At 39.9% G+C, this 26,237-nt stretch overlaps 5 protein-coding genes and 3 non-coding genes across 11 annotated transcripts in view; 2 read left to right on the top strand and 6 right to left on the bottom strand.

Moving 5' to 3' along the window:
• The window catches only part of camk1b (calcium/calmodulin-dependent protein kinase Ib), a 36,413-nt gene extending 33,998 nt beyond the window's left edge, over window positions 1–2,415 (bottom strand). Inside the window, exons 1-2 of one of the 3 annotated variants that reach the window (XM_065954536.1) lie at window positions 2,280–2,389; window positions 694–706 (exon numbers count right to left, since the gene is read on the bottom strand). Coding sequence is in view for 1 of the 3 variants with exons in the window: in XM_065954535.1 (XP_065810607.1) it covers window positions 694–704 (11 nt within the window). In the remaining 2 variants the exon portion in view is untranslated. Of the gene's footprint in view, window positions 1–693; window positions 707–2,279 lie in introns of all 3 variants that reach the window. The other 2 variants (XM_065954535.1, XM_020634314.3) reach the window with 2 other exon arrangements.
• A 1,697-nt stretch (window positions 2,416–4,112) lies between these two features.
• On the bottom strand, window positions 4,113–4,231 carry LOC114920318 (5S ribosomal RNA). Its single transcript, XR_003808647.1, has one exon. It is a non-coding gene; the product is annotated as a 5S ribosomal RNA (ribosomal RNA).
• Window positions 4,232–5,036: 805 nt separating this feature from the next.
• On the top strand, window positions 5,037–14,397 carry nek4 (NIMA-related kinase 4). Of its 2 annotated transcripts, none has more exons than XM_020634261.3 (16): window positions 5,037–5,341; window positions 6,468–6,734; window positions 6,840–7,037; window positions 7,120–7,227; window positions 8,112–8,266; window positions 8,519–8,651; window positions 9,234–9,917; window positions 10,019–10,069; window positions 10,223–10,369; window positions 11,750–11,914; window positions 12,071–12,137; window positions 12,227–12,336; window positions 12,431–12,519; window positions 12,627–12,844; window positions 12,928–13,061; window positions 13,777–14,397. In XM_020634261.3, exons 1-16 carry the CDS (start codon window positions 5,252–5,254, stop codon window positions 13,873–13,875), a joined length of 2,715 nt encoding a protein of 904 aa, XP_020489917.1. In that variant the 5' UTR covers window positions 5,037–5,251; the 3' UTR covers window positions 13,876–14,397. The 2 variants fall into 2 exon arrangements, with proteins under 2 accessions (XP_020489917.1, XP_020489916.1); XM_020634260.3 differs by having other exon boundaries at window positions 5,038–5,341; window positions 12,428–12,519.
• A 163-nt stretch (window positions 14,398–14,560) lies between these two features.
• Window positions 14,561–15,914, bottom strand: spcs1 (signal peptidase complex subunit 1). Its single transcript, XM_020634266.3, has 4 exons — window positions 15,758–15,914; window positions 15,217–15,276; window positions 15,036–15,122; window positions 14,561–14,840 (listed from the first exon to the last, which is right to left on the bottom strand). The coding sequence occupies exons 1-4, from the start codon at window positions 15,791–15,793 to the stop codon at window positions 14,715–14,717; spliced, it is 309 nt and encodes a 102-aa protein (XP_020489922.1). The 5' UTR covers window positions 15,794–15,914; the 3' UTR covers window positions 14,561–14,714.
• Window positions 15,915–15,945: 31 nt separating this feature from the next.
• glt8d1 (glycosyltransferase 8 domain containing 1) lies at window positions 15,946–20,468 on the top strand. Its single transcript, XM_020634264.3, has 10 exons — window positions 15,946–16,023; window positions 16,509–16,555; window positions 16,818–16,916; window positions 17,024–17,234; window positions 17,397–17,514; window positions 17,613–17,697; window positions 17,866–17,978; window positions 18,051–18,217; window positions 18,339–18,451; window positions 19,404–20,468. Coding segments are annotated over exons 1-10 (1,134 nt in total). The 5' UTR covers window positions 15,946–16,021; the 3' UTR covers window positions 19,583–20,468.
• Window positions 20,469–20,657: 189 nt separating this feature from the next.
• The window catches only part of gnl3 (G protein nucleolar 3), a 6,124-nt gene continuing 544 nt past the window's right edge, over window positions 20,658–26,237 (bottom strand). The window contains exons 3-15 of the mRNA XM_020634262.3: window positions 26,149–26,237; window positions 25,134–25,253; window positions 24,970–25,050; window positions 24,747–24,882; window positions 24,516–24,619; window positions 23,314–23,464; window positions 23,128–23,215; window positions 22,835–23,012; window positions 22,602–22,744; window positions 22,257–22,393; window positions 21,538–21,674; window positions 21,245–21,305; window positions 20,658–21,161 (exon numbers count right to left, since the gene is read on the bottom strand). The exon at window positions 26,149–26,237 is cut by the window's right edge and continues 52 nt beyond it. Coding sequence (XP_020489918.1) covers window positions 21,058–21,161; window positions 21,245–21,305; window positions 21,538–21,674; window positions 22,257–22,393; window positions 22,602–22,744; window positions 22,835–23,012; window positions 23,128–23,215; window positions 23,314–23,464; window positions 24,516–24,619; window positions 24,747–24,882; window positions 24,970–25,050; window positions 25,134–25,253; window positions 26,149–26,237 — 1,529 coding nt within the window. The 3' untranslated portion in view covers window positions 20,658–21,057. The remainder of the gene's footprint in view (window positions 21,162–21,244; window positions 21,306–21,537; window positions 21,675–22,256; window positions 22,394–22,601; window positions 22,745–22,834; window positions 23,013–23,127; window positions 23,216–23,313; window positions 23,465–24,515; window positions 24,620–24,746; window positions 24,883–24,969; window positions 25,051–25,133; window positions 25,254–26,148) is intronic.
• LOC114920320 (small nucleolar RNA SNORA47) lies at window positions 23,598–23,729 on the bottom strand. Its single transcript, XR_003808649.1, has one exon. It is a non-coding gene; the product is annotated as a small nucleolar RNA SNORA47 (small nucleolar RNA).
• LOC114920319 (small nucleolar RNA SNORA47) lies at window positions 25,644–25,775 on the bottom strand. Its single transcript, XR_003808648.1, has one exon. It is a non-coding gene; the product is annotated as a small nucleolar RNA SNORA47 (small nucleolar RNA).

The following is a 26,237-nucleotide window of genomic DNA, read 5'->3' as shown; positions in this document are numbered from 1 at the left end:
ACTTCCTCCACTGTGCTGTTTGTAGCATCTCACCTCGCTCATTTGGAATTTCATGGAGATTCATGGTAATTCATGCACTGAGAATGGGTGATATTCAACATCAAAGTCCTTTAAACATTACAAATCCATGATTCTGGCAACTGTTTTCCCTTGCTGATCATCTTAGAACTTCACATTTAGCAGCCCAGAAAATCCCAACATGCACCAAAATATCCTCTTTAACATTTTGGTTTTACAAACATCTTGACATGTTTTACATCATCACGTTGTAAGAAACACAGTTAACGTATAGAGAGAGAGCTTTTCACAACATTGTCAAAGTTGAGCAATGGGCTAGGTGTTTTCCAAACAGGTAAATGCTATAAACAGCAGATTAAGGTTCAAGTTTAGGAGACACAGAGGTTAATGGAGGAAAGTTTTTAACATGTGGGAGAGTAGAGGAGAGTCACATGCAGGTATCAAGTGAGCATGTAGAGGGCAAAGACAGCCCCTCCATGTCCACTGATGACATGACTTTTGGCTAGTGGGTGAAGTTTAGCTGCTGAAAAAAAACCGCAAGAAGCAACAGGATTGAAGAGGCTTGAGCTAGGGAGAAGAACTCTACCGTAACCATCACATTCCCGGAGTATAGTATGTGACATGCAGCATTCACCCTCGTTTAAGGTTTACACAAAAGAGAGCCTCTGTACTCACTGGTTTCCCATTCCTGTGATGTGCAGTGGACAGAAGAAACACACATAAACAAATACACATACCGACGACCAGAGTTAAATGTGACAAATAGCATATAGTTAAGGTGTTTGAGTGGGTAATGAAATTTGCAATGGTGTGAAATATTTAACAACATTTATGAATTCAGAGACAAACAGAACAAACTTAAAATTAAATTAGATACATGGTTTTCAAATTAAAATTGACCAAACTGAGATATTGAACATGCATGCAGGAAGGCATTTTTTTTTTCAACGTTGAGATTTTTTTGAGATATGTCTCTGGTCTAAAATTTGATTTCAGAGATGCAGAAGGAAGAACCTTCCTGATAAATTTGATATGGCTAAAATGTCATACATAATGTCTTTTTGAAGGACAGCAACCCAGCATGTCTCACTGGAAACCTGTAGTACCTCAAACAATTATAAACAATTAGTACATTGACCACAATGAATACAGCTATAGGAGCCATCACAACAAAGCCTCATCCATATATTTAGTGCATCATGGACCAAAACACTGAATTATACTGTAATGGTGGGCAGCACGTTTTCCTTCAAGCCAAGTGGTACACATTTACTGCAGATCCACAGAGGAAGTTTGTGATAGGCTACTTGTTAGTCTCTTAAAATAAGCTCTTCAGGGAATCAGAAAACTAATCTACAAAACCTGCCCATTATGCATGCCCCCCAATCAATCAACTGCCCTGCACCCATTGGCTGATGGGCAAACACAGAGATTTACTGACAGTCTGATTGGTCAGCTAGTGTCAGTGACGCACAGCAAATCTCCTCTCAATGTGGGCTTATTAATTGATTAGCAGACTAACTTCGCCTGACATCATCCCATCAACAGAGGCGGTGAGGAGTGTGAGTGTGAGTGTGAATGTGTGTGTAAAAGAAAGAGAGAGAGAGAGGGGGGGGGGGACAGAAACAGAAACGGGGAAGGAAACCGAGTGAATGGTCAAACTTAACATTCTTAAGGAGTAGAAAATTACACATCCCTTTACGTTTACCAAGAAAACCTTCCCGCCATTTCTAGTGAAGAGATTAAAAAACCCTGCCAATGCTCCCTATAGACACACAGCTTATAGAGTTATTTGTAGGCTAGAGAGGGTCAGACAACTGCCTGAACTTAATTACAAAACATTGATTCACAAAGCAGTCTCGCTTAACTTTTTTGTCATGGAAACTGACATGGATGCTGAGCTTTCAGTCTGTCAGAGACTGCAGCTTCATTTACACAGAGGTCCCCTTCATTTGAATGGTACATATACATCTGCAAAACGCGACCTGCGGATGACGACACCTGGTATTTTACAGTAAAGTAAACGACTCATTGTGTACATGTCAACTAACGTTTCTAACTCATTCAACCCCACAACCAAAGAGTACAAATGTAGGCTAAGTTAAAGCAACCTTTAATGTTAGCTAAACGTTGGTTGCTTCAAACGACCTGTCAAAAAAAATGGCAAACAAACACGCTCCAGCATTTATTTCGCCTTTTTTTGAGAGAGTCAAAATCACAAAGTTTTGTTTCATGACATTGTGGCGGGATTTCTGTCCTACCTAAAAATGTGTCAGGCAGTAAGGTCCGGCGTCCGAGTCAGTCTGTCCGTCTTTCTCTCAAACTCACAGCGCTCTCACCATGGACTGTACGAAGGCTTTCACCGGAATCTGTACTTGGCAACCTCACACAGAAGCAGCGCTCCTCTGGACGTCACCTCGGGGGGCGGGACCAGGGTGGCTGACGGACCAATCAGTGCACGGAATGCTGCTAACAGGTAAACAGTTCTGCAACATGACTGGTCGCCTTTCTCCACCCCGTGGCTCCCATGCTGTGCTGAGGGTAAAATGCTCTTGAGTTCTTTCAAGGTGCAGCTTTTGACAGGTTATAATGAATTGCCCCTGCTGAAAACTAACATTGCAGGTATAAAAAAATCCATCTTTTTAGGCTGACTATGTTGCTCATATTCAAGGAGGTTTCAGTTGCTCTTAATGCCTTTCTTACCAAAGGCCATAACTCTGTACAACAGCTCACCTCATGCGAGCAGAGTACTGTCATCATGATAATATCTGTCTCTCTATACTGTAATCTGTTCTGCACATGTTACATTTTCAAATCATCCCTGCACTCATGTTCACTGTTATATTGAATAGTTTCTGCTGATAATATGTCTACACTCATGCACTTTAACTTTAACTTATAGTATCACTGATTATCGTAACAGCTCTGGACAGCTCCCTATATCAATACTGTCCATTTACAACTCTGTTTTTGCACATTTACATCTATCTCCAGCCAAGTATGTTGTATTTAATCTTTTCATATTTAAGACTAGTAATGCTTAGTTAAATCCTGGTTGTATATATTCCCATTCTTAGTTTTGATATTTTTAGTGCTTATTTACTTTGTATTTAATATTATATTGTGTTTAGATTTGTTAATATTGTGTTTCTTGCTAATATTGTGTGTTGGATAACCTGCTGCTGTTACGCCACAATTTCCCAGTTTGGGATCAATAAACTAATTCTGTTCTATTCTATTATTCTATTCTAATATACCTACAAAGATCAAAAACGTTTTACAGGAGGAAGTTAAAAGAGATAACAGCTTAAACAAGGACAAATGAACTAGCCTAAATAAAGATAGGACTGAATAGACATTGAACCGGCTAGACGATAAACTATAGTTGGGCTGAACTGATAGGCTGTGTTACAATGTATAGGTTACTAATAGATAGGCTATATCAGCGGTAAAGGACTTGAAGCTGTAGGTGTGTGTGTGTGTGTGTGTGTGTGTGTGTGTGTGTGTGTGTGTGTGTGTGTGTGTGTGTGTGTGTGTGTGTGTGTGTGTGTGTGTGTGTGTGTGTGTGTGTGTGTGTGTGTGTGTGTGTGTGTGTGTGTGTGTGTGTGTGTGTGTGTCTATCATGCATAAAACTCTGGACCACAAAATCATTCAATGTAATGTCTGTCTGCGGTGGTCTTGTGCTCCATCTAGTGGATCGCATAGCCACAACCAGAGAAGTTTAAAGATCAAGTCAACAAAAATACTTTAACCAACAATTCAACTTGAGACTTATGAGTGTTGTGCAACAACCTTATTTCATTAATTAATCATTAATTTCCTTTGTAAAGACAAATAGAAAAAAATGCTTCCTGGGTAGATCAAAAATGCAGAAGAAAAATAGATATCCTATTTGAAAGGACGTTATTTACAGTAGCTGAAGTTGCCATTATTTATTTTACTAATGTTATTTTACAAAATAAAGTAAATAAGTAAATACAGGTCTACAAGTAGCCTACTAAAATGTTTTCACTCATTAACAAGCATTTACGTAGCTGCTTCCAGTAAAACAACAGCAGCACCCCCTGCTGGCTGTGAATATATACACAGGAAAAAGCTTACAGCACCTGGTATTCCCAGGCGGTCTCCCATCCAAGTACTAACCAGGCCCGACCCTGCTTAGCTTCCGAGATCGGACGAGATCGGGCGTGTTCAGGGTGGTATGGCCGTAAGCAAATAATGCGGCAACAAGCGTCCTCTTTAAAGATGCTGTTTCATCTTGATTTGTGTAGGTAGTAACTGATGATAGTGTAACAGATTGTTGTGTTTGTTATATGTACTATATATCTCATTCGCTTTTAGAGTGAGGTGTCCCTAATAAAGTTACGGTAGCTGCCGAAAAGCAGTTGTTGTTGTTGCCTCTGGACTTAACCCGTTAATGGTTGACACCTAAATCAAACACTTAATTTTTTCCTCTTCTCTCAGACACTAACGAGAATAAAACTAAGTTTTTAATAAAAAAATGTATCACTAGCCTCTTTTGTTTTGTCTTTGATGTTAAGCTACTATGAGGGACAAAACATGACTAAAGTATAAATAAATACATAAATACATAAATGTTGGGAGAAATGCATACAATAATTTATAAATAAATAAATAATTAAATAAATGCATCAATAAATATATATATAAATAAATGCAACAATTCATGTAAAAAATAATATATAAATAAATATATTCATATATTTATTTATGTATTTCTGTGTCCATGTTGTACAAGGAAAAGTAAATATGTAAATTATTTATTGATGCATTTATTTAATTATTTATTAATTTATACATTATAGTATGCATTTCTCCCAACATTTATTTATTTATACTTTAGTCATTTTTTGTCCCTCATAGGGCTACATTTAGGCTAGCTGCTTTTAATCGCCTCTGTGATAAACTGCCTTGTCTGGATACAGTCGCTAGGTGGCGCTGTGCTGTAGACTGAACCGTGTTTCTACCCCGGCTGGACCCTCTCACTATCGTCGGCAGTGAGTGAGCTGCCAGTTGCTTAGTGACGACAAACTATCGACCTCTTCTGATTTCCTGCGTTTTCAAAATCTCTCTCTGGCAATGAGCTAGTGCAAAGTTTCCTAAACAGAAGTGCCATGTTTTTGTCGTCTCTAACGCTGAGTAATGAGACGTAATGAAACCTTCAGTCTAACGTTTCGCGCTCAGGGACATGGTCTATGAAGCGTTTTGAAGAATGATGAATAATTATGTTTTCATCAGGGTCGTTGGGAAAGGCAGCTACGGGGAGGTGAACTTGGTGAAACACAGAACAGACCGAAAACAGGTAAGAAACGATACATGTGACCCCGGTAGTGTGCACCTCATGAATGTTAAATTGAGCTGCGAAGAGCATTAGCAACAGTGGTGGGCTAAGAATGAATAATCACTTGGCTTTACGCTACAACCTCCTTCTGAGCCTTAACTAGCCGTAAGTTAGCCAAAGTCTGCTAAAATCTCAGAGATGTGTCGTCTTTGAACAGGACGAATGTTATGGTCTGTCTAAATAATGCTCCAACTGTTCTTTATATTTTCACTTAATCCTTCTTGATACATCTTTATAATCTATCAATTCATCATTTAGTTTGTTAAGTGTCCAAAACACTTATTATTAATCAGTTACAACATACTGTACAAACTCAAAGTCCTCTATTTAAAACCCAATATGAGATGGAAAAAAAACAACATAAGAAATTAACAATTTGTTTGCACGGAGGGGCATTTTTTTCCAGACAGTGCATGTTGACCTACATCAGATCATTTTTCAATGAACACACTAAGGGGGGGGGGGGATCATGCTCTGTAATGGATCTTCAATTTCCAAAGAAAGACACTGGTGTCAAGTTTAACGCTCTTAAACAGTATTGTACTTAGGTTAATGCAGTTTTCATAATAATGTGATCACATCTCGTGTGCTAGACATTTTAACAAAATGTATATTTTGGGTATATTTTCAGGCCAATAACAGCCACTTTAAAAGTTGTTTAAATGTGCATCGTATTTGCAGTGGTCAATGAAACATTTTTAACCTAATCGAACCCTTGTTGTATTATCTGTTCTCCTCCTGACCACCATTGTCATTGCTGCAGTGGAAGTTCTGTACTTTTAGCAGAGGTCATAGATCAACAGTAAAACTTCAGGTGTAGACAGATTTGTTAATTCCTAGAGTGCATCTGTCATTAACTACTGCTAGAATAATGCGCTAATGCAAATTTGACTTCAAACCAAGTTAATATTAATTAAAGTCTGGTTAAAAATTATGAGTTTTCTCCAATTCACATATTTACTTTCCACCTCTTCTGCTCTCTCAGTATGTAACTGCTCAAGTGTACAGAATGAAAAACATTTAATGGTTTCCTGAATCTCCCTTGAATTGATGACAGGTTTTTGTTTCTTTTTCTTTCTTGAACTAGTATGTTATTAAGAAGCTGAATTTAACCACCTCCTCCAAGCGGGAACGTCGCTCTGCAGAGCAGGAAGCACAGCTTCTGTCCCAGCTGCGGCATCCTAACATTGTGACATACAGGGAGTCTTGGGAAGGAGATGACTGTCAGCTGTACATAGTGATGGGCTTCTGTGAAGGTGGCGACCTTTATCATCGACTGAAACAGCAAAAAGGCAACCTCCTTCCTGAGAGGCAGGTCGTGGAGTGGTTTGTTCAGATAGCCATGGCGCTCCAGGTAAGTTAAGAGATTGAAAGTAAAGGCATGATGAGGTCAGATATACATTTTTTTCGGTTTTAAATTACAATTCATCCTGCATCACTTGTGTGATTTGCTTTGCAGTACTTGCATGAGAGAAATATTCTTCACCGGGACCTTAAAACGCAGAACATTTTCCTGACAAAGACCAACATCATCAAAGTTGGAGACCTTGGCATTGCACGAGTATTGGAAAACCAGAATGATATGGCCAGCACACTCATAGGGACCCCATACTACATGAGCCCTGAGCTCTTCTCTAACAAACCTTATAACCACAAGGTACTTCAGATCTCTCTTTATCTATACAAGTCTGTTGTAAATCATTATAGAAGGTTAAATATTAACCTTTTTTTTTCTACAGTCAGATGTCTGGGCCCTGGGCTGCTGTGTGTACGAAATGTCCACTCTGAAGCATGCGTTCAATGCTAAGGATATGAACTCACTAGTTTATCGCATTGTGGAAGGAAAGGTGGGTTTCATCTTTTAACACACACTTTATCAGATCATCTGCAAAAGTCCAGTTTGAGTTTATAACCCAAAACGTTTTTTTTATGCTTTTCATGAAACAATATGATTTAGTCTGATTGTTAAAGGGATACTTCACTCATTTTCATAACGCTTTGCATCATTACAAACCTGGTAGTATTTATGAATGGTCGTGCATCCCGCCCTTATTTTTCCGAGATGTGAAATCTTTGCATTTCTGAGTCTGAAAAGGAGCTTCCAGTGACGCAAAAATGACGATTTTTGCGTCACTGGAAGCTGTTGCGGTTAGCGGGGTGAAACTACAACGCTAGTTCCTCATATTTTTGACCACTGAAGCTACAGACCAATCACAGATCAGTGGGTGGGAACTCACGCCCAGAATCCAAACTTAACGTCCGCCATATTGCTTGGAAGCTATGCTAACAGGCTCTATGGAGAAAGATGATAATATAATATAAATATAATATAAATATGAATATTATTTCTATATTTCTACTGCTATACTGTATATTTTGGAGAAACTGTAATGATCGAATTTCTCTCTGGGATTAATAAAGTATTTCTGATTCTGAAATCGAGGACCTTAGTGGGAGTGGCCTGCGGTGCTGTGCATTCTGGGAGTTGGTGTCTTTCATCCACATGAGCCAAAAAGACACTTTCTGCCTTTTCTCGGCCAAGAAGGCACCAACTTCAAAATGTATTTCACATTTCTACTACATATATGACCCAATGTCAATACAGATTCATATTTCAACGGGTCACGTATCCCTTTAAGTTTGTTGTTAATGTCCTGAGAATGTAAAAAAAAAAAAACATGGCAAAATGATTTCTTAATGATTTAGCACATTTCCTTTCTTTCCATATCAGCTGCCACAGATGCCTAGCAGGTATGATCCCCAGCTGGGAGAGCTGATCAAGAGCATGCTGTGTAAGAGACCTGAAGACAGGCCTGATGTCAAACTCATCCTCCGGCAGCCCTACATCAAAAGACAAATTGCCATGTTCCTGGAGGCCACTAAAGAGTAAGTGGCAATGGCAGCAGACCTCTCTGTTGTTATTTCTAACTTCTTTAAAGCAATTTATATGAAAGCCTTACCAGAGCTTTTGTTTATCCACGCTGTTATTTCTTACTCTATTCATTTGAGCCATTTTCTATCGGCCTAAAATCATTCCTATCCCGTTCTCGCACGGCAAGAGTGATGAGCTGCTTCCATTAAACTGTATGATTTGTTGTTGTTTTTCTTGGATGTTTATGTGTGTTTGGTTCCCACCAGAAAAACTGCAAAGTCAATAAAGAAAGCTGTGGGCGGTGGTGGTGATAGTAAGGTCAACAGCACAACGTCGTCTGTGTTGTCGTCCCAGCCGAAGCCTGAAAAAAGTCCCCAGCATGAAACTCCTGCCAATCGGGTGAGTGACTGTAAGAAGGCACGGCTGCTCTAACACACACACACACACACACACACACACACACACACACACACACACACACACACACACACACACACACACACACACACACACACACACACAACTCCACTGTGGGATATTCTTGGCGCTTTTCAGTAGTTAGGAAATGAATAACATTTTTGTAACTTACTCTAACATCTAAAACTAGACATACATACTGGTGTTTTTTACCCTTCTAAAATGAGTCAGAGTATGAGGAGGACCTTTTTTAAATTTGAAATTAAAGCCTGCCATCACGTATATTATCGCACTTTATTTTGACAACTCAGCCGGGCTAGTTGTTGAAATTACCTGCACGATTAATATTCTTAGTAGGTGTGTATTTCTGATAAATGAATTAATACAGTCTCCTAAATAATCTTTAAACTCTATCACAGTAAAGTCAGCTAATATCTTTCAGAGCCTTGTGTGGATATAACTGGTCATCAAAATCAATGTGTCAAAAACAGTCCACTGGAAATCTGTCATTTCTTTGCTCTGTAGTTGAAGCTTCTTCATTTTTCTTTTTCTCTTCTTCTTTAGAAAGAAGAGAAATCTCGACTACATAAACTGAAAAACGGGGTCACAGACTGCACCCCTGTCCTAACACCTCCATCTCCCAAACCCTCTTCACCTGACACTCTTAAAGCCAGCATTGTATCTATGGCAACCATCAGCAACATCAATATTGATTTCCAACAACAGGACGAGGTGGATCTGGTGAAAAGACGGGCTCAGGAGCTCAAATCTGTTGCGTCACACAACCGGTCAGGTTTTGAAGCTGTGACTCACAGCGTGCACAATGAACACAGGGGAAGAGGGAAACCAGATCCTACTCCCCCTCTGTCCCCTGTTAAGCCCCCTCTGAGGTCTGTATCGGGTGTCGGAGGTAGGGGAGGAGAGAGGAGGTCCTCCGACGAGTTGTTAGACATTCATCCACAGGCCACACCAAAACCCGGGGAAACATTCTCTGTCTATGCAGAGGGGCAAAGTTCATCTGTGGATGAGAAGGATGACACCATGGAGTTACTCAGAGAGGCTGTCGTACAGAACCCAAAGTCTGAAGTGGAAAAAGAGGCGGCTCTTTATACCCCTGAGAGGAGAGCAGCACAAAAATCCAACGCCAAAAATATTGGAATTGCTGTTGAAATGAGTACAGACAATAAAAATGATACTGTTGCTCTTCTCAAGGGAGCTCAGACACAGCACCATACCTCAGACATCCAAGTAAGTTCTTAGTAATACGCAGTATTTAAAAAATATATATTATGTCTGTGTTAATGTGTATTTATTGTGATATCCATTGTATTTTTTATATGTGTTCAAAGGAAAACCTAGAATCTACTGAAAAGCTGCTGGAGCCGTTACCTCCAACCCTGGTAAACTTTAAAAAACAACTGAACTCACTCGGTGAACTCCTACCAGAATGAATCCTTTTAAGTTTTCTGTGTAGCACCTCTGTCATCTAATCATCCTCGTATTGTAGGGAAGATGTTTGCCATAGTGTGAAAAATGTGATTACGTCTGTTTAGGAGCCTGTGCAGGAGGAATCTCCTTCACCAGCCAGTAAGCCAGATCTGACATCTCAAGGCCAAACTCCCCTGTACTCTCCACCAGAAGCTTCTGTATCACAGCACAGAGGGAGGGATGAAATACGGACAAATCGAGAGCTGGACAAGGTAAGGTTACATCTGCTACAAAAGTTCTCACTTGGAGGATGGTGGTGGATTATGATGGCTCTCGCTGTAAAGGGTGACGACTTTATGTTGGTCAAAAAAAACAATCTTGGAGCAGAATTTAAAAAGAATGTGAATACTAATGTTTAACATGGGAAACCTTAAAGGGATACTTGACCCGTTGAAATATGAATCTGTATTGACATTGGGTCATATATGTAGTAGAAATGTGAAATACATTTTGAAGTTGGTGCCTTCTTGGCCGAGAAAAGGCAGAAAGTGTCTTTTTGGCTCATGTGGATGAAAGACACCAACTCCCAGAATGCACAGCACCGCAGGCCACTCCCACTAAGGTCCTCTAGTATCAGGAATCAGAAATCAGAAATACTTTATTAATACCAGAGGGAAATTCGATTGATACAGTTTCTCCAAAATATACAGTATAGCAGTAGAAATATAGAAATAAAAACATTTACAGACATATTTACTTCAACACATTTCCTCAACAGATTCAGAGAGAAAACAGACTCTATGTCTGTGTCCATAGGCAAACAGTGAGAGCACCGACACTACCAGTCCGTCCCAGCTCGAGCCTCACCGCCGCAGACAGGCAGGCCTTATGTCTTGGCTGCCGAGCTGGCAGCGGCCAGCGGCGGCCAGCAATATAGTGTGAGACGGTTACTGCCGACAGGCCGATCTTGTGTCTTGGCTGCCGGGGCCGCCGCTGGGGCCGCCGCGACACAAGATCGGCCTGTCGGCAGCAACCGTCTCGCCGCTATATGTATATTTTTTCGCCATTATCAGCTTTCTCCATAGAGCCTGTTAGCATAGCTTCCAAGCAATATGGCGGACGTTAAGTTTGGATTCTGGGAGTGAGTTCCCACCCACTGATCTGTGATTGGTCTGTAGCTTCAGTGGCCTAAAATATGAGGAACTAGCGTTGTAGTTTCACCCCGGTAACCGCAGCAGCTTCCTGTGACGCAAAATTACGATTTTTGTGTCACTGGAAGCTCCTTTTCAAACTCAGAAATACAAAGATTTCACATCTCAGGGGAAAATGAGGGCGGGATGCACGACCATTCAAAAATACTACCAGGTCTCTAATGATGCAAAGCTTAATGCTAATGGGTGAAGTATCCCTTTAAGGTTTCCAGTTTCTTTATAAACTACAATGAAGGTGCTGTTTTTTTTTCACCCCAAACGGTTTCATCACATTGAATTAGTGAGTAGACGCTGTGAGAAGGGGCGCTAACATAGGGTCAAGATGTGCTTGTAGGAAATCTCCTCTTTAACAACTACATCTTAAATATGACAAATCTTATCACACAATCATCTACATTATATATAAGTAATATGTATGTTTTTTTTGTTGCGTTGTGTTAGTCTAGGGTGGCTGCTTCTAGACCTTTACCTCCTCCTCCTGTTTTGAGCTCAGCTGTAGAGGGGAGGAAGAGGAGTAGACGGAGCACAGAGTGCAAGAAAGCTGGTGGAGATTCAACCTCCACATCAGTGAGTTCCTGTAAAGACGGATGTTTACCACTTCCACAGGTGAGACTGCTCCTCCACTCACATACTGCATGTAGAAACATCTTTACTAAAGAAAAAATGTATTACTGTGGTATAGTTTGTATACTCCTATATTTAAGAGTCAAGAACAATGTTATCCTTATCAATCACAGAAAATGTGGATTGATTTTATTTTAGGACCGTCCTCTATCTGCAAGAGAGAGACGAAGACTGAGGCAGTCCCAGGAGATTGCCAGCCAACAAGGTGTTTACTGTTTTTCTCTCTAAATGAAGCCACATGATTGTTTTACTGTAAATCTAAAGCTGTTGGATTCTTCACTACTTCTTCCACAGGCATCAATGTTGTTAGAAGGGCATCTTATGATGTCACTTCTACCAAGGATGAGAACTACAACCGTCCAGTTTCCAGATCTGTCTCGGACCTCACTGAGACCAAAGGAAAGGTACTGGCACCAAATGCTTTAACACCTGATCTGATCCATTTCCAGTCATTTAAGATCATCTAACACAGCATTCTGATGTGATTCATTAAAGCAGGATAAGCTGCGGGAGCAAAGGTCGGACGAAGACGAGTGCAGCTCATCCACAAGTTCCACAGAGCGCTCAGAGGGAGATAGCAGGGAAAGGTGAGAGCACACAAGACCGAAGAAAAGAAGAAAGTGCAACTTGTGTCAATCAGATATAGTAACTATATATTTGCTTTTTAATCCATGATTTGTGTGTCATCTATTAGAAAGACTGAATCCAATGACATGCAGGATTTAGTTCATATGATGACCCAAACTTTGAGAATGGAAATTGGAGACGGTGTGAGTGAGGTTGAAAAAGGCAGATTTGGCTCCACTGCACTACCAGAATTTAAACTGAACAGGAGGTACAGGGACACCCTGGTGCTTCATGGGAAGGCTCGGGAAGAAGCAGAGAACCTGTCGCTTGGCGAAATACCATTAGGTCAGATACTTTTATCAAACTGTAGTGTCATCAACTTGATACTTGAAGTGTCCTAGTGCTTAACCATCTTGTGTCTCCAAAAGGCTCCTCATCCGGTCCAGCCAAGATACGTCGAGCCATCGAGCACCTGAGGACAGACGTGGTGAAGGGCCTGGGTGTCAAGCTGCTCGACAGAGCCCTGGAAATCATGGAGGAGGAGGACGACAGCAAACGTGAAGTATGTTCACACCAAAATGACTTCTCTTGACTCAGCACAGTGTAACTAGTTTGTGTGCCAAGTTCAAATATGAGTTTGTGTTGAATCCAATCAGAATCACACCAACACTTGCAGTATGTGAAACAAGTTTACCCTCATCACGGAGATACAAAAATAACTGTTCAATACAAATAAGAAATGACTAGAGAAACATATACATTTTTTACCATCACTATGTTTCACTCACGTTGTCAATAAAGAGAAAACAAAAAGTACATATTTATGGCAGTAAATGCTGTAAAGCAAGACCACTGATACTGATTTCAATATGAATCATGGTGTGTGAAAGACAGGCAGTACTGGTGTGAGAGACGAGTGATACATGGCGCTGGCTCCCTCCTCCACTCCTGAAGTGGCATGCCACATAGCAGTTTTGATTTTGCTGTCACTCCAGAATCCAGATAAAGGTTTATGCCAAGTATGTTTACACATACAAGTGTGACAAATGTGGAATGGTGGGATGAAATTGTTCTACCTTCTAGGGTAGTAACAGAGGAGTGAAGACAGTGGCAATGTGTAACGTCAGAGCTGGGACAGCCCTGTGTTTGTGTTTAAAGCCCCCGTTATGTGTTTACACACTGTGCCACTTGTGCTTCCATAACGCTGTAAAGCAATGTGTAACCAGAGCAATAATACGCCGTTGTGGATCAAATGATGTTTCTTTCTGTCACTGCAGCTGTGCCTTCGTGACCACATGGGGGATGAAAAGTACCTCGCCTATGCTGTGATGGTGAGGCAGCTGAAATTCTTTGAGGATATTGCCGTCAAGATTTAGAAGACATGCTGCATAATCAAGAAACATTTACATTTTAATGGCACTTCTTGTTGGAAATGTGTTCACAAGGGCAAAGCTTCTTGACTGAACATAACAGAAAACCAAGTTTTTCTCCCTTGAAGTGCTAGAAGATTCATTTGTTTGGACCACCCTGCCTCTTGTGGCATGGCCACTTTTTTTTCTCCTGGTTGTATGCAAATGACCATTTATGCAGGAAGGATTGTAAATAAATGTGACTTTTTTACCTCATTGAAACTGACTAGGTAAAAACTCCTGTGATTTTCAGGAAGCCTATGCAATTTTTTTTTTAGGTTATAGCCCCCCAGCTCTTTCTCTGATGTTGGTAGTCATTTGTATATTCATAATGTGAGCCAGACTTTGTATAATAGTTTGCTGTATATTTGAAGGCACTAGATCTTGCTTCAGCTGCTGTATTGTATTCCTACACATGTAATAATGTAATGCAAGAAAGATGCATTGTAGAAATTAACATTACAGTTTTCTAATAAATCTTAAATATTTTGTTCTGTTATTTTTCATTACTAAATGAAACCAAGCACTTCACTGACAGCAACAAAAGCTGATCACTAAATAAAGGTTTCTTGCGTTATGAAATCCTCAGTATGTCATGTAGGGGAAAAAAGAATTACTGTAATAATACTCGGGAAAGATACAATTTATAAAATGCAGTATCAGGTGTTTATTTAGAGATGTCATTTTTAACTGAAAAACACAAACAATGTTTCTTCTCAAATGCATCTTATGTGGACTATGAAACTAAATTCAAAATAATTCCAATACAAAGGGATGTTATAACAGTCATGTGAGGAGTCTTTGACTTATTTGTGTTTCTTCTTCTTGAGACTTTCCTGTGGTTTTTGGATGGGCTCGGCACTGCTCTCTGGTATAACTGGCTGCCAGGACAGAGGATTCTGTCTGTACATTGGCCATGGTGGAAGGGTCAACTAAAGTGAAGGAAGAAAATGATACAATTATTAATGTTTGTTTTATTGCCCTCCATTCACAAGATAACAAAATAAATCAACAATGAGCCATCATTTATCTAATTATCCACAACACAAGTGTTTGGCCTTAATTTAGATTTTTTACATCATCAGCCACAAATAAAGGAGACAACAATAATAATAATAAAAACTTACCACACAGGATATAACAAAACCAGCCAAAACGATGTACACTGTCCACCCAAACTGTTCAATGATCAGTCCATACACGAAACCAATGGTCTGGAAGATATTATACATGATATTGGTGAACCTGACTACAGCACAACACAGGGATGTTTTGTCTCCAGTGAAATTTTGCACATGTCATAGTTACCGCTGAGATGAGTATTATCCCCTGGAAAATCTGTTCTGCCAGTTTCTGGCCTTTGTAATCCTGTAAGACAAAGGAGGAGGAGGAGGGGGTCATCATTTGTCAAGCAGGTAACACTGACAGCACAGAAATGATCAGAACCGATAAAGGTAAGTTAGGGCACACACACAAAAACAAATGAACAAGCTACTTCTGTACCTGAGTGATTTGTACAACATAACAGTATTATCTGGGGCATGTAATAAAAGAATGAAAAACGAACCTATAGTGCTGAAGTTTCAACTAAGGAAACGGCACTAAACGACATTCAGTCCAGTCACAGATGAATGTGCAAATATCAACAAAACAACGATAAGACTACATTCAATACTTTACTCTCTTAAACCGTAGAAAAGATCAGAAAACTGTTTTGGGATGGTATCGTTACGTTAGCAGCTGTTTTCTATGCACTGGCTAGCTAAAATTTAACGTATGCTCGATAGAAACCCGTGGATGCATCATTATCGTACATTAAATACAAATAAATCAGCGTATCATTTCTTACCATATGCGTGGGAATGGACTTGAACATAGACAGCATCTTCCCACTTGAAATACACAACAATAAACGGAATGAATTTAGATGAAGTAGGAGTCGTCTGACTTCCGGTTTTGAAAGGATACGTTGTGCAGTGAAAGACCCCCGGATGTTAGCTGCGCAGCTCCGCGCGTCTATAAAAGGTCAGGATGGGTTAAAGCGCTGCTTGTTGTTGAAGGATTTGGCCTGGTGTTAGCGGAAATCTTTAGTTGCCTTAATGACTTCCCGTAAATGTATCTATTCTATTTTAACCATCCCACTCTATGTGTTTACATTTTAATTCGTGGAGTAATTCATTCATTCATGTATATAACGTAGTAAAGCAGTGTTTGATTTTGATTGGTTAGAAAAGGCAAGCTAATTTAGTTTTACAATCAGGCATACGCAGGGGTACCTATCACTATGTGCAGAGCGGATAAAGTTGTTGATGTTGAGTTGGCACTTTGGCTCAAGCGTACATTACCGTGCTATTGCTTTTTTTTTTGTCCTGTTTCATTTGGAAGCTGGTTTAATTTCCTTGCTAATAATTTAATAATTATCACACACTTAAAAGCCGACGTTTTGTGGCGTTAACGCTGTTGTGTTCATGCGGTCTCCTAGCGGTGGAGCAGCAGCAAGTTGGGTTCAGCTCAGTCCATTTAGCCAGCGGATACACTAAGCTGTCTTTGAGCTTCTAACGTGCTTTTATTTGTTTTTATTTTTATTTTATTTTAACAAGGCGTACTGGGGGCACGGATGAGGCAATTACTATGACAATGAGGAAAGGTGAGTCATTTTGGTTGTAAATTTTGATTACTAGCATAATTGTGCCTTTATATTTACGTCTTGGTGATCTACTGTGTAATTGAAGACTTTATAGATAGACATGTACTACTAGTAATAGTGGATTAACACTGAGGCAACCTGGGTGCTATTTACATCTATTGTTGCACAAACAAATGTGTGGTTTTCACAGTTCCCCAAGCTGCCAGCTGTTGCCCTTTGCACCTCAGGTACTAATAATACATCTCTTTGTTGTGATTCTCAGTAAACGTGGCCATCCTTGTGCTGCTGGCTGTGGCCTTTCTAATCATAGTTCAACGTAATCTCCTCAACCTCAGTGACTTTTTACACAAGGAACACCCAGGTATTTTTCACATTTTGTGTGGGAAGGTGCTGCATATCTTTAATATTGAAGTTTTTTTTTTTTTTAAAGCAATCAATTTATCAAAGCCTGAACATGTCTAAATCCAGATGCGGGGATGATTCTTCCCTTTGAATCGGAGCTGTCTCCTGACCTCGGACTGGAACTGGTAAGAAAAGGAGAGGAGATCCCTGTTCTCATCACTGCTGCTGAGGAAAGACTTGGTTCTGTGATTGCTGCCATGAACAGCATCTATCAGAACAGTAAAGCCAATATTGTCTTCACCATAGTGACTCTTAATGACACGGTGGATCACTTGAAGTAAGTTAAAACAGGAAGCCTGTCTTGTATCCCAAATGAATACCATTATCTTGGATTTGAAATTTTAATGGAATGTATTTTTCTCTTCTGAAACTAAGATGAATTTCTGCAATTGTGTTGGATTTAGCCTGGCAAGACATGTTCTCCCTTTTTCCCCTGCAGAGTGTGGCTTAGTAAGACAAAGCTAAACAATGTCAATTATAAGATAGTTATTTTCAAGCCCGAACTTCTCAACGGAAAGATAGCTAAAGATCCTCAAACGCTGGAGGCTTCCAAACCGGTGAGCTGAATTCATGTTGTGTTTGTAAAAACGTTTGCATGCTACTCTTTCCTTATTATTGTCTCTTTCAAACTTTATTTCAATGGTCTATATTCCAGTTGACTTTTGCCAGGTTCTATCTGTCAGCATACATACCAGAGGCAGAGAAAGCTATCTATCTGGATGATGATGTCATTGTACAAGGTGAGACAACAGCATAATAAAGAGAGTCTCCTTGGGCCTAAATTTAACTGCTTTCATTCCAAAAAAAATTTTTCTACACACCATGTAGCTCATTAACTCTCAAACATGTGTGCTACCTTTTTATGAGCAAAGTTAACGAATGGATTTTCCTGTTTTGTTGGATCACAGGAGACATCCAGGATCTTTTTGAAACCCCCATCAAACCCGGACATGCAGCTGCTTTTTCAGAGGATTGTGATTCAGCTTCTGCCAAGGGCATTGTTCGAGGGGCTGGCACTCAGGTGGGTAGACACAATGTAGACTGTTTCTTTGAGATTATTGTGACTTGCCTAAACTATTTATCTTTCCAATAGAATAACTACATAGGGTTCCTTGACTTCAAGAAGGAGGCTATCAAGAAGCTAGGGATGAGGGCCAATACATGCTCCTTCAACCCCGGGGTCATCATTGCCAACCTGACAGAGTGGAAGAACCAGAACATCACCCAGCAGCTGGAGCACTGGATGGAGCTAAACACAAAGTATGTCACTTACATTTGTTAAAAAAGAATACTAAATAAATTGGGGAATGTTCTTACATTAATTAAACTATGTAGTGGAATCTTTCTATCAATAGTAACCTGAAGTCATTGTTTTCCTCAGGGAGGATCTGTACAGTAAGACACTGGCAGAGAGTATTACCACCCCTCCTCTTCTAATTGTTTTCTACAAACGTCACTCCAGCATCGACCCCATGTGGCACGTCCGACACCTCGGTGAGTTTTGGTTAGATACAGATTGGAAACGAAAAGAGTTTTAGATCAAACTGATATTAAAATTGGATAACTTGAACATTTCTGGTTTCTCTGCAAGGTTTGTTTTATAGTACTCCTCCAAATAATTACACACAATGCAGGTGTGAGTTTACCCCTGTCTTAAAGGTCACATATTATCCTCCCTTTCAACCACTTTAAATAAGTCTCAGAGCTCCCCAAAACATGTCTGTGAAGTTTCTTGTTCTAAATCCACTGTGATCCTGTATTTTATCATGCCTTTAAACCCCTCTATTTCAGCCCTGCTCAGAACAGGCTGCATTTGTGCCTGTAGCTTTAAATGTAAATGAGCTGTGTGTGACCACGCCCCTCTCTGTAAGGGCTTGGGTTGCCCAGGGTGTTCTCGCTCCATGCCCTATTGTTTACGGTGAGAAGGCAGACTTGGAGGACAGAACAAACACCTAGCTGTAGGAGTGTCACCCACCTGGGGGGGGGGGTTACTGCCCTTTGTGATGTCATGAAGGGAAAATCTCCAAACGGCCTGTTTGAGTACTCATTCTCTGAAAAGTGGAGCAGGCAAAAGACGGAGAGGATGGACTTTCCTCATAATTGGAGGGATTGTAAGCAGACTAAAACACATAAGTGTTCTAGAAACATGGTAATGTGTATTTTGCATAATATATGACCTTTAAGTCAGATGTTATAGTGGTTTCCATCCTAAGTTACAGAATTTGTCTTTGACAACAAACAAGTGTTGAATTTTGCCCTTTGACACACTATTGAGGTTACTTATCTGAAGTAAAAGTATCGACTCTTTCTATATTTATTAAAAACTGCAGGTGACTTAGGAATCAGCTGCTTATCTCATTGCTTTGATTTGATCAATTTAATTTCAATATAAATTTTCATGTGGCCACTATGAGAATAATTATGAAATGGCACAACCCTTTTCCAGGTACAACAGGAGCTGGGAATCGATACTCTCCACAGTTTGTGAAAGCTGCAAAACTCCTCCACTGGAATGGACACTACAAGCCATGGGGGAGAACATCCTCTTTTTCTGATGTCTGGGACAAATGGTTTCTTCCAGACCCTACAGGGAAATTTGTCCCTGTAAGAAGACACACAGACTGATTATTTGCTTTCCTGAAGGTTTTTTTATTTTTACCAGCCAAGCCAGCCCCATCCCAGCAGGACCATACTTTGTGATATCTCAGGAACTACGGATGGCCTTTTCTCTTGCCAGCCCTGTACTTAGGTTCTTTTAATCTGTGTTCTCTCACATTCCCTTTAACACAAAGTTTGCTTTTTCACTCCATTTAGCTTAGCATTTCTTAGGAGTATACAGTTATTTTGCATTTTTTTTGCCAAAAAAGGTAGAGCCTTTCAGATTTTTGAACTGTTACTTTTTCACATTTCTGATGAACCGTTGTTTCACTGAAGAGACACAGACCGTTTCATCCGTTGGTTACGACCTTAATACACCTGTATTCTCCAATCCAACCATGCGTTATGTAGCTAGTATTACAATATGCCAGGACAACCATGTACAATTTCAGCATTTGTCTGCAGCAAGTTTATTCATATTAACTTTGTTCTGATTTACCTACATTTTCAACAAGGAGTTTTTAAGTTACCTCAGCTGTAATGGTGTAGCATAGTTGGCTCTATTTGCTGCTTCACACAATCTAATGCCAAGTAAGAACTTTCCTCATTGGCTGGGCCGAGAACATATGGTTACCTCATTTCAAAACTTCCTGTGGAATGATTAAAATACGAACATCTGTGCAACTATGAGTTATTAAAGTTCAGTCATTTATCCCGCTGCCATGGTCAAACTCTACTGCCTCACTTTAAACTGTTGTGGTTTTTAGAAACTTTTTGCCTCAACTATAGAAAACTTCGTTTTCCTGTTAGGAACTAGTCAGGAGTCTTTTAGAAATCAAAATGCTTTCACCTTGCTGGTGTAAATGTCTTTTTGTATAGAACATGAAATTAAAGTTACATTTCTATCATTTTATTTAAGTAACTGGATCTTGTGTTTCTGAAGATGAGTCATACTGAATGCATCTTTCCCAAGTTTCCATCTGGAAAGGATGTGAAAAAAAAAAAAACCAAACAGAATCTAAAAATGCTTCAACATCACTAAAAATTAAATTCTAACGTATGTGTAAATTCATACTTAAGACCAGAAGAGTAACACAACATGTCAGATTTAGTCTTAGTCAAGGTTTATTACATTTACATTTGTTTGTCATCTATTTACAGTATTCTGCATGAACATATTACAAATGACCTTTGGACATTTTAAATCCACTGTTTTTCACATATCATGAAAAAGAAGTCTGTGGATTTTGAGAACCACTGATCATATATAGTTCTTTTCCTGGGAGTACTCCTAGATAAACAGAATTCTGAATTAAAGAATATAGTCCAGGATAAAAATGTAAGTCCTGGTCTGGAACCTGTCCCTCTGTCAACCAGATTTCCATTCTGAAGAAAAGACACAAAACACCCTTGAACCACTCAACCAGGTGAGGGTGTTCAAAATGCACTCGGGTCCACATGTCCTCCAGACAAAATGAGCACACTTCAGAAACAGGCAAAGCTCATTTAAAATCTGTGTTGAAGTCGTAGGCATCGTCTGTCGTAGAGGCTGCAGAGAGGCTGATGTCGATGGGGACCGACTGGAATTGCACATGGGCTTGTTTTTCTAAAAGATAAGGAATGATGTGAAAACAAAATGAGTAAAACATTTTTCAATTAAATTAAAGGTCAATTTCAATCACAACTTACTTGGGAGTGACGTCGTCTGTGGTCGCTCTGGTGCTTCTGACTCCTCAGCAGTTTTGTCAGGCTTAAGAAAAGGAGATGTTTCAAATATTTTAAATCAACCAATCCACAAGTTAAACAGAATATTGCATTAAAAAACCAGGATCAGAGTTGGATTAGAAGTCTTCATAAACAAATCAAGACTTGAATGTTTGTCCTCATTTCCAGGAGACCAGACTAACATTACACAAAGCAGCTGTACTGTCTGGACGTCTTTCAAAGGAAAAAAAAGGGGGGAGGGGGGGGAGGGGGTTTACCTCATCATTCTGCTTTTCTCCCTCTGTGGCGACGGTGCCAGCTTTGTCTTCAGAGACGTCACCGACACTCAGCAGCCCTGCAGTCGGACCTTTAGAGGTGAAACTTATACTGCTGGCCTGGTTTGGAAATTTGACACCTAAAAAAATAAAATGAAAATGTTTTTTAAGCAAACAGACAGATCTGACTTCATGCTCTCGCACAGCGACAAGATGGGAATCTACATGCCCAAGTGAGACAGTAATGCTGACCGGCTCAAAGTGATAGTTATTTCAGAGCACCCAACTCAAAAGATTGTGCAAAGTAGTATTGTCACGATACCATAATTCTTTACTTCAAACTGAAGTTTAATTTTTTTTATATCCATACCTGTTTTGACAAACAAGAATTTAAGTCCTAGAAACCCAAAATAGGCTGCAGGTAGGATAGGCATGGCTACATGAACACAATACAGCTCCTCGCTGCGTGTTTTATACTGTTTTTTGGAGCGCAAGCACTGTAAAACAATCTGGAAATAATGTATTGTTTCCATTCATTGTTTTCCTTAGTGACACTTATCACTTCCTTTCAATGTCTCTCAACCACTGATGCTCTCTTGCCCAAGGTAGTTTGAGACTAAAGTATGATTAAGTCTGTTGTTCGTTTAAAGCTTCTGTAACGTTTGATAATATCCAACATTGAAATAACGGAAATTGTATTGCCTAAAAATAAATAAATTTACCTTTAAGAGTTTCCTCATTGCCTGTTTTCAGATAGTCCAGGTCCCAGCCACTCTTCATCTCAGCAGCCACAGCTTCAGACATGTATGCAGGGAGGCTGTGCTTCTCTTGTGGCTTACAGTGGTAGCTCAGCTTGGCCCTGAGAAGACATGAAACCAGAGACACATGTCTATTAGATCAAGAGATCTCCCATCGATCTACATATGTGCAGTCAATCCAGCACAGTGTTGGGATCAGAGTTGGATTAGAAGTCTTCATGATGAAATCAAGAATTGCGTTTTTGTCCTCATTTCCACACTGCCAGATGACAGCTGGCCACTTTCCCTTAGGACGTCACACAAACTCACCCGGTCAATTCAGTTAGGAAAGCTGTGGCCGCCTGCTCTGTGTTAGGAATTCCACCCTTCTGCAGATATCCACGTTTCTTGGCAAACAGGGTCAGAAACTCCAGTGAGTTTCTGAAGTCAGGGACATTGTACTGAAGCATGATCTAAAATAATTAAATCGCAAGAGAACAGTTAGATTTGTCAGACTAAATCCTATAGCACTTCACATATCTTTCCTGTAATGTAATTCCTACCTGGTGCTTGTCACACTGCTTGAGCAGAGTCCTGACTGCCTCCAGAACACTCTCCTGACCCTCCTCCACCTGCAGGCTCCTCAGAGCCATACAGGCTGGGGGGTTGGACGGTGATGCCAAGACTCCTGGGCTGTCAACTAGCTTCACATTCTTTAAGATGTGCACCTCCTGCATAGATCTGTTGGGATGGTGAAAGGTAAAGTTGACTGTCAGAGCAAGCTTAAAATAGAAGGGCCTGAAATAGAAGGTAGAAAATGATATCAATTTGTTTTTAACTTGGGTTTTATGCTCACTTTGTGATGCCTCTCTGTTCTCCAGCATTACACGCAAGGACACCCTTCATGGTGTTGATGAGACTGCTCTTCCCGACATTAGGAAAACCTGAGAGTTAAAGGCATTAAAGATCAAAAGTCAGACTTTGATCTGAAAATATAACTTCAAAAGGTAATCACTCTTCAGAAAGAAAAAGCTGTACCTACCAACTACGCCCACTTTGAGTGTCGTTTCACTCTGTGTGTTTGCAGCAAAACGTGTTATGAGTTCAGTGAGACAATTGTTTCCAAAGCAGGCTGCTCCTCTGGATCTGTCCAAAACATCATTCGAGGGATCTATACGTCTTCTCTTTGCTTGCTGATGGAGACAGAACCGGATATTTTATTTGACTTTGAGGTGCCACCCACCACAATTCTTTTTTTTTTTTTTTCAGAGCAGATGCTCCCACCATCATAACTATGCAACATACACAGTGGGAAACATTTTTTTTATATTGTTCACAAACACACATCAGTTCTGCTTGTCGCAGAGCCAAATATAAATGTGGTTTGTATGTTAGTCTTGGAGGTTATAACCAGTTAGAACAGCACAGCACAAGCTGATTAACCTTCTCAGTCCTCCATAATACACATTAAAAGATGAAATTAGCATCAGTAGCTTTTTCCCTTACAAATAAATTATAGACTATGCAAGAGTAATGCTGCTTAATCGTCACTTATGGGCTGCCATACATGTGTGGTGTTGATTGTGTCCTGTCTGTATTTTGTTGTTATCTTTTGGTTGACTGAATTTGGTGGGGAGCTAGTGTGTTCCCCCTAGCCAATGACAATGCGCAGGTGAGTTTGGGAGTGGATATGATTCAGACTGGCAGACATAGTGGTCAAGAGGAAACACAACCACAGTGAGAACTGTAAAGATAAAGCGTGTTCAAAACGAGGGTGCACCTTCGATTTACTTTCAATCACAGACACCGAGTTGGCCTGCCTGTCTTGGTGTTTGGCACCAAGCTAACCAGAGTGCTAAATTGCCGGTTTTCCAATACAACAGGCCTATTCTCAGGTTAGCTTGCAGTGTAGGTAAAAGCAGTAAACATACAAATGGAGTCCTGCTGTGGGCGTGTGCTTTTGGTGGCAATAAGCCCAGGAGGGGTCCAGTTTGAATGTTTGTTCACATGCTACACAGAATATTTCTACTGATTCTACTTTTAAATGTATTTTAAGAACTAAAGCATTCTTTTAATGGCATTACAATGCATTTAATTTGGATTACTTAAATTCTAATTATATTGCAAAAAGGCCAATGGAATTAAACACAGGTGATTTAATTTGGGTTTAGGGGTCTTTAGGTCAAAGCTTGTAGTAGTTAGGTTAAATGAATAGAACAGATGTCAGTAAAATGCACCTCCTACCACAGTTTTGTCCCGGATCAGTGTTGATGCTTTGAATGCAACAACTGGAAATTCTAGTTGTAAAGACTGTATCCATCTCTCCACATTTTCTTTTGGTACCAGATCTACAACACAAAATAAAGAGATTTCAGTCCACACAACTTTTTTTTTTTTTGCATTTAAACTAAAACCTGCTCATCACTGTGTGTACTTGACTTTAAATGAACATAGAAGTGTCTTGGGTCCATTTACCTATCTTGCTTAAAACAAAAAGCAGTTTCTTTTTGCCATCACTCTGCAGCACTGCCTCCTCCAGCTGTGGGCACCTGCAACCCATCGGATCCCGAGCATCAAGGACTTCTATCACTACATCTGATGCATTAATTACCTAGAAAAAAAGTAGAGGGAAGTCAGGGTGAAGGTAATCACTTAAGCCAAAGCTTTAAGTAAAATGACAGGGTTTTAGTAGTGTTACCTTGTTTAATTCAGAACAAAGATACTGTTTTGAGTTCTTATCCGGGCCAGCCTTTTTCTCTGTAAGCTGCCAAGCTTCATCCTGTGAAAACAAAATACATAAAAGTAAGTTGACAATAGAGAGATCTACATTTGAACACCTGATTTCAGTGCATGCTTTTTTACCTGTCGAGCCCTCTTAGCCTGAGGATCCGCATCTTTCTTTGCATCTTCCTTCTCCTTTTTCCTTTTCTGGGCTCGCTCCTCTATCTTAACTTGCCTTTTTTTCGCTTTTTCTTCTTCAATCTGTGACACAAAATCAACAATTGGTAAATATCAGCAAATATTCTAACATGATGGGAAACATACTGACAGTGTACTTGTGGTAGAAATAAATAACAGAAAATAAGGACACTTGTTCCTTAAGGTGAGCTTAATGCATACTAAATGGGACCAACAGAACATCCTGTTGATTAATTCAAGCTAAATATGGAATAAACACCATCATAAATCATCTTGATTTCTTTGAACAGTCAAATGTATCACTTCAAAAAAAAAAAAAAAAATGGCCAGGGGAAATGTAATTAAAGATTGTCTCTGCAGTATGGGGCGCCGACCACATTTTGTTTTTTTTAAGAGCAGATGCTCCCACCATCATCACTATACAGCATACACATAGTGGGAAAACAATTTTTTATATTGTTCACAAACACACATCAGCTCTGCTTGTAGCAGAGCCAAATAAAATTGTGGTTTGTATGTTAGTCTTGGAGGTTATAACCAGTTAGAACAGCACAGCACAAGCTGATTAACCTTCTCAGTCCTCCATAATACAAATTAAAAGATGAAATTAACTTGATCATTTATGGGTAGCTATACACATGTGGTGTTGATTGTGCCTTTATTTTTACACCTGTTCCTTAAGATGATCTTAATGCATACTAAATGGGACCAACAGAACATCTTTTGATGTTAATTCAAGCTAAATATGGAATAAACTGCACTGATCTGGTCGCTTTGACTTTTTCAAATCCTCTCTTTCACCTTTGTGCAACAACAGAATCCTTACTGGAGATAAAACTATTAACCCTTGATTCGACAACCCTACTTGAGACATTGTAATAGATGCAGCCCAGATTCAATTTGTGTATTTATCCAAGGTAGTTGAGACACATTTGCATTGAAAGAGCGGACAGCCAACCTGTATCCTCCTCTGCTCTGCTTCTCTGAGGACCTCCTCTTTGAAGGGAGCACTGCTGGGCACTCCGGGATCCTTCTTCACTCGTTTGC

Source organism: Labrus bergylta, chromosome 5, assembly GCF_963930695.1.
Source record: "Labrus bergylta chromosome 5, fLabBer1.1, whole genome shotgun sequence".
NCBI classification, from domain to species: Eukaryota; Metazoa; Chordata; class Actinopteri; order Labriformes; family Labridae; genus Labrus; species Labrus bergylta.
The sequence above is the reverse complement of the archived record's forward strand: the minus strand, read 5'-3'. Positions and strand labels throughout refer to the sequence as shown.

What these genes read in the sequence shown, in the direction of transcription:
- spcs1 (XM_020634266.3), bottom strand. Translation starts at nt 15,793, where the DNA reads ATGCTGTCTATGTTCAAGTCCATTCCCACGCATATG. An exon ending in GGATAATACTCATCTCAGCG is followed by an intron (nt 15,123 to 15,216) that starts GTAACTATGACA and finishes AATATCTTCCAG; the next exon opens with ACCATTGGTTTCGTGTATGG. An exon ending in GTTTTGTTATATCCTGTGTG is followed by an intron (nt 14,841 to 15,035) that starts GTAAGTTTTTAT and finishes CCTTCACTTTAG; the next exon opens with TTGACCCTTCCACCATGGCC.
- nek4 (XM_020634260.3), top strand. Translation starts at nt 5,252, where the DNA reads ATGATGAATAATTATGTTTTCATCAGGGTCGTTGGGAAAGGCAGCTAC. An exon ending in ATCGCATTGTGGAAGGAAAG is followed by an intron (nt 7,228 to 8,111) that starts GTGGGTTTCATC and finishes TTTCCATATCAG; the next exon opens with CTGCCACAGATGCCTAGCAG. An exon ending in TTCCTGGAGGCCACTAAAGA is followed by an intron (nt 8,267 to 8,518) that starts GTAAGTGGCAAT and finishes GGTTCCCACCAG; the next exon opens with AAAAACTGCAAAGTCAATAA.
- glt8d1 (XM_020634264.3), top strand. An exon ending in TTTACACAAGGAACACCCAG is followed by an intron (nt 16,917 to 17,023) that starts GTATTTTTCACA and finishes GTCTAAATCCAG; the next exon opens with ATGCGGGGATGATTCTTCCC. An exon ending in TGGATGGAGCTAAACACAAA is followed by an intron (nt 18,218 to 18,338) that starts GTATGTCACTTA and finishes TGTTTTCCTCAG; the next exon opens with GGAGGATCTGTACAGTAAGA.